The sequence below is a fragment of the Misgurnus anguillicaudatus genome, chromosome 19, assembly GCF_027580225.2.
Source record: "Misgurnus anguillicaudatus chromosome 19, ASM2758022v2, whole genome shotgun sequence".
Lineage (NCBI taxonomy): Eukaryota > Metazoa > Chordata > Actinopteri > Cypriniformes > Cobitidae > Misgurnus > Misgurnus anguillicaudatus.
In genome coordinates, this window is record NC_073355.2 from 15,354,473 (window position 1) to 15,367,528 (window position 13,056).

The 13,056-nt window shown below is 35.8% G+C and overlaps 1 protein-coding gene across 1 annotated transcript; it reads right to left on the reverse strand.

Annotated features, from left to right (window-relative positions):
- Positions 1-2,884: 2,884 nt before the first annotated feature.
- On the reverse strand, positions 2,885-10,813 carry LOC129431525 (vascular cell adhesion protein 1). The gene is made up of 5 exons (XM_055189471.2): positions 10,595-10,813; positions 9,809-10,075; positions 7,971-8,303; positions 7,644-7,892; positions 2,885-3,153 (listed from the first exon to the last, which is right to left on the reverse strand). Exons 1-5 carry the CDS (start codon positions 10,641-10,643, stop codon positions 3,146-3,148), a joined length of 906 nt encoding a protein of 301 aa, XP_055045446.2. The 5' UTR covers positions 10,644-10,813; the 3' UTR covers positions 2,885-3,145.
- Positions 10,814-13,056: the final 2,243 nt, after the last annotated feature.

A 13,056-nucleotide genomic window follows, 5' to 3' on the forward strand; every position in this document is an offset into this window, starting at 1 on the left:
ACGCCCACTGAGTAGCGAAAGACAAAGCGGCAGCATTTGAGTACAGCGTGACATCGACGAAAACGCGGGGAAAACGCGTTAAATTAAAAGTATTTTTCAAGTATTTTTATTTTATCCATGTTTTTCTTTGGAAAACATACATTCCAAAGCATATTATCATAATTTTTAATCAATTACATTTTATAAATAATACAAATAATACATTTTTGTTTCACATTTAATATTTAAGTACATTAACGTACTTTTACTCAAGTAAAAGTACACAATTGAAATGTAATTAGGTATTAAATAAATTTTAATATGCAATATCAAAGAATACACAGTATGATTCTATGCTTTAGTGAAGTAATGTTTTTCCCAATACAAACAACCTAATAAAGCACAGATGTTTGGAAAATGTAACTTATGTAACTAAGTATTGTCCACCTCTGCTATCAAGTCCAACTAAATTCAATTTAAGCTGATAATAGTCAGAAAACCAGCCATTTTGTTGAACGTTTGCCACTCAACAGGGCGAGTTCCGGCGTGGTCACGTTGAAAAGTGACGTCAATGCATACCCTCTATATACAAACATAATTTAAAGTACTTGTTAGGTCCCGTATAAACATCCACCAGAGGGAGCAATTAAACAACTAACCAATGTGTCAAATATGGGGCAGGAAAATAAATACACAGACTCTGGTTGCTTGGGGTGGGGATAGTTGTAACAGTTCATTAAAATGTTACAACCAACCCTTTATGAAAATCGTAATTTCTTTTCAAGCAAGGCAGTGTTAATCTGATTAATTCTGAAAAAGCCTGCAGTTTAATGTCAGGCATGGAAATTTAGTGGGATCAGTTGCTAGGCTGTCATGTTACACTGTGTACAGATATTCGAAAGCCTCACACAAGCTAAGAACAGATGGTTCAAGTGAGAAGCCCCATGTAGTCTAGAAATCAGAAATCAGACTTTTCACACTTGAAATAGTTCGTTCACGCTGTTCACACTTTACCAGGGTTTAAGAGATAACCCTACACTCTTAAAACGAATGTGTTAAAACAACACATGTTGTGTCTAGATAAAAACAACACATTTAGGGGCAGATTTACTAAACGGGGGCAAATTAGCAAGTAAGCACAATTTTAAAAAAGCTCAAATTAAATAACACAGGCGCAACAGCTGATGACTAATCGTAAATTAGTTCAGATAGTATAAGAATGTACGATGTGGGATAGTCACAGAATTTTTTGCGCATTTTTCCGTGGCATTCTCACGGATCTCCGCATTTTTCCGTGGCCCTGCTACAGGCTGTCTTTTTCCGTGGCATTCTCACGGATTGGTTACTCAACTGTTTTGTCCTATTTTCTTACCATTTCGCTTCGGTTTAGGGTTAGATTTACATGAAATGATATCCCTACCCAAACCCAACTCTAACCTCAACACCAGGCGACAATTGCTTAAAGTTTAGAAAATATAAAAGAATAAAGCAGAAAAAATATAAACCAATAGTTAAAGTAACATACTAAGGCAAACACCAAATCTAACCCTAAACCGAAGCGAAAATGGTTTGAAAATAGGAAAAAGCAGTTGAGTAACCAATCCGTGAGAATGCCACGGAAAAATGCGCAAAAAATTCTGTGACTATTACACGGAACTTTGTGAGATCAGGTTGGTTTTTTGAACCCTAAACAACGCAAACACATTGTATTATACCAAATACACAAAATAGCTTTGATATTTTTTTTAGCAATGAAATAGGTGCTCTTTAAAAGAGGTTTATAGAATATATTAGGATATTGACCAATTTTTTTTCCTTTTACCTTTACCTTTAAGGACAGTGAAAGTGACTGGACATTTGCAAGTACAGGGTTTTGCATCAGCACAAACAAATTTTAAGTTACTGGTGCTCAATAAAAAGTGTTACAACCCAGGGACATAATTTCCACTGGGGACAGGGGGACATGTCCCCTCACTTTTCAAAATCCCTTTTGTGTCCCCCCACTTTCAAAATCATTTGTCATGATTTTTTAACCGCACATTGTCACGAATGAGCATGACTGAGAGTCTGCCTTAACTTTATTATTTCCTGGATTTTTTTATCAACATAGTCCCTAAATTTTGGAATTTAAATCGAAAACATTTTCCCCCATTTTGTGTCCCCCCACATCTTAAACCAAAGTTACACCATTGTTACAATCATCCTATAAACACTATTTTTAACACCAAACATGAAAATAATTACATATAACATCAATTGTTAAAACAAACTCATTCCAATATCCCAGCTGGAGTGACATACCTTCAAACATGAAAAAAGCTAAGTTAAAATGCAAAATGCAGTTTTGCAGAATTTCATTTTGAGTAGGGAAATATTTGCACAAGAGAAGATAAGTGGAACCTTTACAAGAAATGTATTTTATTTAATACTCATTTGTCCTATCTCTATTGTAAGATATTTATTATGTGCACACAGTCAGATAATTTATTGTAAAGTAACACTCCATGAGAATTTCCTGAGAAAGTTGGAAAAAGGTTTCATGTGGAGACTAGATGTAATATTCAGTTATCTGCACTGTCAGAAAATGTCCCTAGTTGTCACTGTTGGCCTTTCAAAATGTATCCCTTTGCACCTATGTGCATATTAGTACCTTAAATGTACAGTACATATTGGTATAAAATCTATATTAAATTGTGCATTTAAAGGGTAATGCCCAAGTGACAGCTTGGGACCATTTATTGACAGTGTAGAAAATCTATAGTTTTCAATAACAAAAATACCCATGCAGTAGGAAATAACTATCATAGTAAAATAACATTTTTATTGTCCATTCAGAGAAGAAAATCACTAAATCACACTATGTTCATTCTATTATTTTATTATTAGTTAAATTAATATCTATAAAATAAAAATCATCACAGCTGGTCATAAAACACAAACCTGATTTTATACAAAACAAGGAAAAAGGTTTGACTCTCATGTTTAACAAATCAAAACCCCTGAATAAGGAGAGTCCTAAATATAACATGTAAATGTAAGTAAGCAAGGCATTAAGTGAAACAAACCCTCTACATTCTAGAGTCAAGCTAAATTTTAAACATGCGTGTTCAGAAAGTCCTGAGCGCACGTCTGGATCTGTGCATCTTTCATTTCTTCTCAAGGTCTCTTAAACACCTGTCAAACAGAAAATGGTGGATTAGCATTAAAGCAACACCAAAGAGTTTTTTTACTTTAAAATAACATTTCCAAAAAAAGTTTCAGTCGTTCAACCACTCGAAACAGGGCGAACGGCACTTTTACATTCGCTTTGCAGCCCTCTATCGGCCAAAACCGCACTAAAGAAGTTTCCAACCGTCGGGTCGCGGTCCTGTAGTTCGAGTGAAAACTACAAAAACTTGCTTTACGGCAGACGTACATCCAATCAGAGTTAGCTATGCTGCAGTATTTACGACAGTGGTAATGGACAATTACGCTTCTAACCTGTAGGGGGAGCAAAGAGCAAAAACTTTAAAAACAAATTCATTAAAGAAAAACACCACTATTTTTCAATATTTTACTATGCTTTTACCTCAACTTAGATGAATTGATACATGCCTTTTTTCAAAGCGTACACTTTTAATCTTTGTACAGCGCTTCTTGAATGTGTTAGCATTTAGCCTAGCCCCATACATTCCTAAGGCTCCAAACAAAAGTTTTATTTTGTGCCACCATACTTACTCGTGTAACTACTCATATAAGAGTCTTTAAATAGGGAAAACATGGAGGTGTTTGGTGACTTCTAAATTCATATCTGTTTGGAGATGAATTGGGCTAGGCTAAATGCGAACACATTCACGACGCGCTGTACAAAGATTAAAAGTGCACGCATTGATAAAATATAGGGATGTATTAATTTGTCTAAGTTGAGGTAAGAACATATTCAAATATTGAAAAACGGTGGAGTTTTCCTTTAAAGTCGCAATGAAATTGAAATGAAAAACTATATATATATTTTTTTAATATTGTGGTATTATTAACAAATGAATTATCTGTGAGCTTCATTATTTAAAAAAAAATTGTGTCAAAAATGCAAATCTCCTTCCCTCCTCTAAACGATCTCTCTTTACTTCCGGTCATAAGTATGGCAGGTGGGCGGGGTCCGGCAGAAGATCGCAGTGATTAGCAATTAGCAACACGACCCAACTTCAAACGAACCAATCAGATCTCGATGGACAAATTCAAATCCAGCCCTGCCTTATTTCATCTCAAAAGCCATTTCATTCGTATATACGTCACCACGGGGAAAATAAGGCAATCGCTACTTCGGTTTCATGGTGACTTTAAAGGGATAGTTCACAAAAAAATTAAAATTCTGTCATCATTTACTCACTCTCATGTTTTACAAACCTGTATAAATTCTTTGTTCTGATGAACACAAAGGAAGATATTTTTAGAAATGTTTGTAACCAAACCATTTCTGGACCCCATTCACATCTTTACTAGGAAAAAAATGGGGTCCACGAACGGTTTAGTTACAAATATTTCTCAAAATATTTTCATTAGAACAAAGAAATTTATACAGGTTTGTAACAACATGAGAGTAAATGATGACAGAATTTTAAACATTTGCTCTCTGACCCAGACACACATTAATATAATCATAAAAAATATAAAATTTTTATAAAAATGTATCATTTTTTAAATGCAAATCTTAAACAACGCTCTGTTTTTAACTTGCTCTGTTATTTCTCATCGTGTAATAATACCAATGTGTCCATCAAACTCAACTTCTTTCCAGTAATAAATTATGTAGGTTTTGTTAAGCAAGCAATGTGCCTTGCAAACACACTCATTGACGTAGTCTGGCCAATACTGTCACAACTTGTTGTACAACATAGACTATGATATAAGGAATATCTGTTGTAATAAAATGATTGTGACTAGCAGTTTTGCAACAGAGTAACATTACAGGAAATCCTGTTGTTGGCATCCTGTTGCTTATCCTGCTAAACAGACAACAGGAGTTTTATAGTGCCAAGACAATTTTTGGCTGCAGGTTACTGTTGGTGGACAAGTATGGTGTTTGTTGTGATGAAGTTTTTCTGGTTACCATAGAATTGAAGTCAAAATATGTAACCCTGCTGTAACTGGAGCTGTACCCTTTCAAAAAGTAAAGCTTTGCACTTAAAGAGTTCATAGTAGTACATCAAATTAAGATGCATATTAGTATCTCAAAGGTATGATACTAAATACTGTATATATCTGTACCCAAAGGTACATATTGGGACCCGTTCAGCTGGGGTACCTTTTTTTGCTATTGTATCTAACAGTGTAGGAGCTTATATGCATCTAATTATGTTGCTGCTTTCATGCATGTGTGAAAAGCCTCTTCCTCCTTTGCATTTATATGCTGTATTTTTTGGCCCCTTGTCAGGACATTTGGAGTTTCCGTCCACTTGTCTAAGGTTTGAAAAAGAAACGCTGGTGAAGGATTGTGCTTTTTTTGCAGTACTGGAATGTAAAGTATGTCTTATCTTGTAGGAGTATTTGTTAGCACGATCAGAGGATAAGACTCCACCCATCTCACTAGATGGTACTGTGATGCAGTGTATCATTAGTGTTACCACACCTAGTATTTCCAAATTTACAAATTCCTGTTTCTGTTGTGCAATTTCACTCTTAAAAATAAAGGTGCTACAAAATGATTTTCACATCGATGGCTCATCATTATTTTTTTCCGAATAACCACTTTTTGCTTTTTTTAATGGTCTAAACATTTTCCACTACAATAACCTTTTCTGAATGCAACCATACAGACACAAAAATGGGTCTTTTATGGCATTGTGTGTCACCCTTATTTTTAAAGAAACAGTATGTAGGGTTGTGGCCAAAACTGGTACTGCAACACAACTGGTGGCCAATACACAAAATGAAAACATAAACATCAGTTGAGGGCTGCAACTCCACTTTTTAAATGACAATATCCTGACTACTGTTGTCAGTGATATAAGTATTTGAAATGAACATGATTTCTTAATGTCTAGTGACAAATCAGGGCCATTTTATGATTAATTGATATACGTTTCTTACATACTGTTCCTTTAAGAATGCCTTTTTAAAGATGTCTTTTATCAATGCGTGCACTTTTAATCTTTGTACAGCGCCTTGTGAATGTGTTAGCATTTAGCCTAGCCCCATTCATTCCTATGGCTCCAAGCAGGGATAAATTTAGAAGCCACCAAACACTTCCATGTTTTCCATATGTAAAGATTGTTACATGAGTAGTTACACGAGTAAGTAAGGTGGCACAAAATAAAACTTTAGTTTGGAGCCATAGGAATGAATGGGGCTAGGCTAAATGCTAACACATTCAAGAAGCGCTGTACAAAGTTTAAAAGTGCACGCATTGAAAAAGATAGGTATGTATTAATTTTTCCAAGTTGAGGAAAGAACATAGTAAAATATTGAAAAACGGTTTTCCTGGTCATATGACTTTGCTAAAAATTATGTTATTTTGTGTATTTGGTGTAATGCAATGTGCTCATGCAGTTTAAGGTTAAAAAACACATTACTTTCCACAAACCGTACATTATTTTTGTTTTTTACAAAGCTCATCGTTAGTGCAGTGTGCTCTGATTGGCCAACTGTTTTAGTGCGTTGCGATTGGCTGAATACCTCAAGCATGTGATAGAAATGTTATGCCCCTTATCATATTTGAAATATCAGTTCCCAAATTTCAGTTCTCAAAAAAAACTGTCACTGGAACAGTACCTATTAAAACGTCCTAATATGTACAATTTTGGTACCAATTGGTACATTTGAAGCACCAATATGCACCTTTTAGGTACAAAAATGTACTTTTAGAGAAGGTGCAACTTTTCTTGTACCTTATTTCTGAGTTACGGCCTCTTTCTTTGCACATACATTTGGCCGGTGATATGCAAATCTTCCCACACAGTGTTGTAGATATGTGGGGGGGTGTTTGAATGAGGTGTTTTAGGAAGGCATGAATGCTCTTTCACTTTCAGTAAGAATATCTCTTTGGATTTGAAAAAGTTTAATCTTTGCGACTTTAAAGTTTTTCAGCTTTTAACACTCCGAAAGACGTGAAATTGCATAATATGCAAGCACCCATTTAAAATCCAGCCCAGTAATATAGTAATATTTCGTAATATAGTCACGTAACTTTTTGATTCTTTTTTCGTGATATTATCACGAATTTCAGCATTTGTTCGTGATCGTATAACGAATTCTTGTTTTCGTGTGATTATCACGTATTTGTTACTTAACTGTTTTGTCCTATTTTCTTACCATTGTCGCTTTGGTTTAGGGTTAGATTTACATAAAATGACATCTCTACCCAAACCCAACTTTAACCCTAACGCCAGGTAACATATAAAAAATAAATCAGAAAAAATATTACAAACCAATACATAAAGTGACATTCTAATGCAAGCACCAAATCTAACCCTTAACCAAAGCGACAATGGTTTAAAAATAGGAAAAAGCAGTTGAGTAACTAATACGTGATAATCACACGAAAACAGGAATTTGTTATACGATCACAAAAAACGCAAAAATTTGTGATAATATCACGAAAAATGAATAGAATAATTACGTGACTATATGGCGAAACCTTGTGAGACTGGGTAGTTAAAATCACTTGCTGTTCATGCCGATCTCACCTTTGGATTTGTGCTTGATGATGAACTCTTTGCTCTTTTTCCCCAGGATATTGGATGCGGTGCATGTATACGCCCCTGGGCCCAAGGATGTCACTGTCAAAACTGGCTGATTGTGAACTTTCTGAAGGTTTGAGGAGCTCCATGTGTACACAGGAGGTGGGTTGCCCACAGCGACACAATTTAGCACTGCCTCCTCACCATTATTCACCTCCAGTATCTCATCCTCTGGACTGGGGAAATCAGGGGGATCTGAATAAAAAACAACAAAATAATATACATGACTTCAAGATATGGGTTTGAAATGTTTGGACTTGTCAAATGGCTTACAGTGAACTGAAATGCTGAGAACATCTGACTGCACTGTAGGAGGAGGTTGAGGTCCTTCTGCTCCCAGTTCCAGCTCCGCTTCACATCTGTACTGAGCTCCATCTTCACCTCTGGTTGGGACGATCAGAAGGGTGGATGACACCTGGACTGGCGTAGCAGGTGATAACTCTGAGAAGGAGTGGTTGTAAACCTCAGTTTGGCCTCTGTACCAGCGTAAAGCGAGGTACTGAACGGGTGCAACGTTCTGCACTTCACACAGTAGCTGGTACTCTCTTCCCTCCACCAAAGGACTGGTGTGATTCACTACACTTATAGAGACGCTGTCTGGTTTCTCTGCATGAGGACGAGAGCAAACATTTGAGACACTTAACAATCTGTGTTATAAATGTTTTTACGTATAGACAGTTTCAGCAACATAACAACATAAACAAACGGCTTTCATAGAACACACATAAATTCCGGTAAGCTCTGCAAAGAATCAATAACAACACATTTTTTAGAGTAGTTTATTTCTGACACAAACAAAATAAACTAGAAGTAGATTATCTTAGTTCAAATCATAGCTTAGTTCGAAGTGTCATGTGTGTTGCTCGTGTTTTCAAAATAAGTGTTTATTGCATCATGTGAACCATGTGCATCACGTTTCGTCAAAATAAGTGCCTGCTGCACACAGGTCAAAACCGTTTATGATAAAAGAGACGTTCACAAAATAAACACAAGACACTCCCTTAACAGTAAACTCTGATTACACATGAGATTATGCGAGTATCTGGCAAACGTGAGCGTCTCTTTTGAGATATGACGGGCTATACATGTTGTGACGAACTTTGCATCAAGCGCCCTTGAATAAAGAAGTCACCAACCGCCACTGCTAAGCTAACGTTACTTTGTTAAATGTGTACACAATGTTAACTACAGATCAGCTGTCAAACCCCCCTTCAAATAGCGGTGATCCATGATTGCGGCCTCCCCTCGTCTTTAGGAAATCAAAACATTTGTTATTTTTGATAAGGTATTTGTTCAAGAGTTCAGTTTAGCCACTAGTCAGACCATAAAACAAACAGAGACAGGAAGTTAAGCTCCGTCCAGACCAAGCGTGCCGCACAAGCCCTGAAAAGTGAAACCAAAACGTCTTGATCGCCCCCCAGTGACTGGTCCCATTATAGGTCATAAACTCCGCCTCCCCCATGTTATTCAATGGGACTTGAGACCAACTAAACAATTTAATTACACTTCAATTATCTTTTTTCCGAATCTGGTTTCTGTAGTTTTTTATCACGCTGATGTAAATTCAAGTGTTTGTTTTTAAAATAAGTTTGTTTTTAGTTTAGTTTTAGTAATTTAATGCTATAAAAACTGTAGTGTCACGTCATGATTGACAGCTGTGATATGTGCATTTTGCGAGAGCGAGGGCGGGGCCTTGATTTCGCAGCTTTACTTCCTTCTCACTACTGCGCAAGACTGGTCCCAAAATCGCTACCGCACAGACTTAAGACCCAAGTCAGCGCCGTATCGGGACACTGGCGGCTTCACTTTTCACCAATGTAAGAGAGCGAACGGGTGTCGTCCATCTTTTTTTACAGTCTATGGTCCAGATGCTTAACCGCAACAACGCACATGCATCCAGTGAAACCGTCCATACACATTTATACAGCAAAAAGCTACACTCTTAACCCAGCATTGGGTCAGAAAGGAACAAACCCAGGCATTGTGTTAAACTTACCTGAAATTTTTTATATTTAACCCCTTTTTGACCTAGTTTGAAAATAACCCAGCTTTTTTTTTTAGAGTGTACAGCTTACCTTATATGTTTATTATGAGGTTTATAATGTACTCACTGTATAGCACAAGGTTTAGTTTTTCTTCACACTGCCTCGGTGCGGTGAAAAACACACCATAGCAGATCGGCTCCTCGATCCAGTCAGTCAAGCTATCCACCCGCCACTGAACGCTCAGGTCATGCTGTGTATGTGATGCACCAATGACAGAATCCCATCCCAGCTCGCGTACCGGACGAGAAGCCACACAGCTGACTGACACCGGATCTCCAAATTTCACCACTACTCTAGAGGGAGATATCCCTAGAGAGCAACTATCACCCGAGACTGAAGAAGTCAATCGAAAACAGCATCAATATATTACTCGTCAAATGTACTTTACATCGAAACACATGCCATATATACAAATATTAATGATTTACTGTACCAAATAACACATCAACATTGATATATATATGACCCTATCTGTGAAATCCAGGTTAAAGTCTCATAATTTAATTATGAGATATAGGAGCATGATCTTAGTCAGTATTAAAGATATCAAGATTATACAAAGTTCTTTACATTAAGATTTCATGTAGAAGACAGTAAATCACAAAAATTGACTTTAGCTGAGTTTTCACAGGCAGGGTCACATATTTTACACATATATTATAGTTTTATGTTAATACATATATACCTTTAGTAAACAATGTTTGATTTGAAAACCAAACTTTCTAAAGTGGATGAACTTTCCTTAGTACAGATATGCAGTATATAGTTTAATACTTTAAATAATTTAAACCTCCATTATTAACATTGTCTAATCTTAACCCAAAATGTTATTTGCTCAGCGAAATATCTTACCTATTCCGATAATGAGCAGACCAAGAAACCATAAAAGAGCGTCTTTCATTTTGTTTAAAATGGATGAAATCTGCTATAGTCCAGGCACAGAGGCAAGAGAAATTCCAAGTCGGGTCTTGCTTGGCAACTAAAACAGTGAACTGTTTCTGCTAACAAAAGCCTTCCCAAGTATTGAAGGGTCTGGAGGGGGGATTGAAACACTGGGCCTCATTAAAATCAACTCTCCCTTTGCTTGCACTTTAATATTTCTCATGTGTATCCTTTTATATCAGATGATATGAGTATAGTGTCATGAACACTGAAATGTGAAGAAAACACATTTTTAATTTTCAAACATTATTACATTGCATGTTTTTTTTAATAATAAAAAAATCGCTTATGATTCAAGTTTTTTGCCTCAAGTGTATTACATTGAATATGTTAAACCAATTCTGTGAAACTGTCCACTGTTAAGGTGTTTGTATACAACAACTTTTCATATGCTGCTTCATTCAGCTGCTTTAATCAATCTGTCAATCTAATTAGATTTAATTTTCAAATTTGCTAACATTGAAATAGCTTGATGCAGTTTAAATGCCGAACCCATGACTTAATGTTTCGACTCCCCTGTCACTGTTTATGCGTAGTATTTTTACATTCTTCATTTATCTTGGTCAAAAGCTACTGAGTTCCAGCAAGCCGTCTTTAAATGTGTCAGAGCACAGCGGTTTCTATAGCAACACACTGTGTTCAAGCACAGACCATCACTGTGTTAAACACACACAAAAGAGACACATAAAAGACTTCATTTGAAAAGCATTAGACATGTGTTAATTTGTTCCTCTAAAGTATCAGGTTTTATTAAAAAAAAAAAAAAACATCCACAAAACTTATTTTATGGGTTGGTGTGAGACTGTAGTGATTCAGAGGTGGATTCATAACCCTGCTACTCTCTAGGTCTGAAAAAGTTAGACCATTAAAAACTAAAGTAACAGCACATCTTAGGTATTATTCATATCTGTAGCACACACCGTATGGTAGGAGTTTTACAGTTTTTTTTACAGACGCTAGGACACATTTCTCAATACTTAGGTCACTTTTGCAAAACTCTTCACACAGTAAGCACAACAGAAGTCTATGTTGGCTAAACTGAGGATCAATTATCATTGCTTTGGCACAAAATGCATTTAATAACTACATCTCTCAAATTTCATGAATTCTTTTCTCAACAACTGCCAAAACTCTTTATACATACAGGACAATTTGCACATGCTTACATACTGTTTTCAAAACGGTTAAACTTATGTTCAAAACAATAACATAATACAAAACTGAATAAGACAGGAATTTGCTACATTTCTACAGTAAGATTTTAATGAAATACATTTGAAATCTTAAAAATAAATGCTATAAAAACAACTGGCCAAATGTAGCAGACAAAGTAGATTAGCATTACTATTGTATTTGTATCAGTGGATGGTACTATGTATACAAATTCTTGTATTTTTAAATTACTCAAAAATAATATATATATAAATAAAGTACATTAAATAAATAATTCTGCATCATGTCTGATTCATTTTAGTAACATATATTGCAGTGAATTATAAACAGAGTAGGGGAGACCGGGGTTGGTTGTCACAATTTTTACTCATGCATGAATTGCTCATCTTCAAAAAAATCTTTCAGCAGTAATTCCTACATGAAATGAAACTTTGGAGTCTTGGCTTTAAATGTGTATCCTTTTTACTTTTCGAATGTATTGTAATAGGAAGTAATTAACCATCAAAGACACTCTGACACAAACCATCACGGGGTTGGTTGTCCCTATAGTGATTCAATAGGATTTCAGTGATAAATTGGGATCTGAAAAGATAATGTGTAACTTTTTAGTTTTTTAAGCTAAAAACGGCAAATAAGTTTTAATATGAATCCACCCCTATGATAGTTGTTATTAATGCCCCTTATGTTTAAACAATGTGATTAAAGTGGGTGATCAGTTACTTGAATAGGCTTTATGCCCAGCTGCACTACTTCAACTTCAGCCAGCTCCTTGTTTTCTGTCTGCCATTATTGGACAAACTGATTAATCCAGGTGTGTCTGATTATTGTTGTTGTGACTACTGAGGTCAGGCACACCTGGATTAATCAGTTTGTCCAACAATGGCAGACAGGAAACAAGAAGCTGGCTGAAGTTCAGGAAGTAGTGCAGCTGGGCATAAAGCCCATTGTCTACTGTGTTGAGAAATAAAAAGAAATAATTTTTTGTGTTAAAACCTCTTTTTTAATGCTTTATTTTATTTTAACAGCAAACAAAAACAAACAAACAAACAGTCTTAAAAGGTCTACATGTCCAATATTCTTATGTGACAACCAACCCCGCAAGCTATGTGACAACCATCCCCAACTGACTTCTTGACAAACATGCTAAGCTAGCTGCCACACGGCTTTAACTTGATCGCTAAAAGATGACTCAAAATAAA

What these genes read in the sequence shown, in the direction of transcription:
- LOC129431525 (XM_055189471.2), bottom strand. Translation starts at nt 10,643, where the DNA reads ATGAAAGACGCTCTTTTATGGTTTCTTGGTCTGCTCATTATCGGAATA. An exon ending in ACTAAACCTTGTGCTATACA is followed by an intron (nt 8,304 to 9,808) that starts GTGAGTACATTA and finishes GTCCTCATGCAG; the next exon opens with AGAAACCAGACAGCGTCTCT. An exon ending in TCTCAGCATTTCAGTTCACT is followed by an intron (nt 7,893 to 7,970) that starts GTAAGCCATTTG and finishes TTTTTTATTCAG; the next exon opens with ATCCCCCTGATTTCCCCAGT.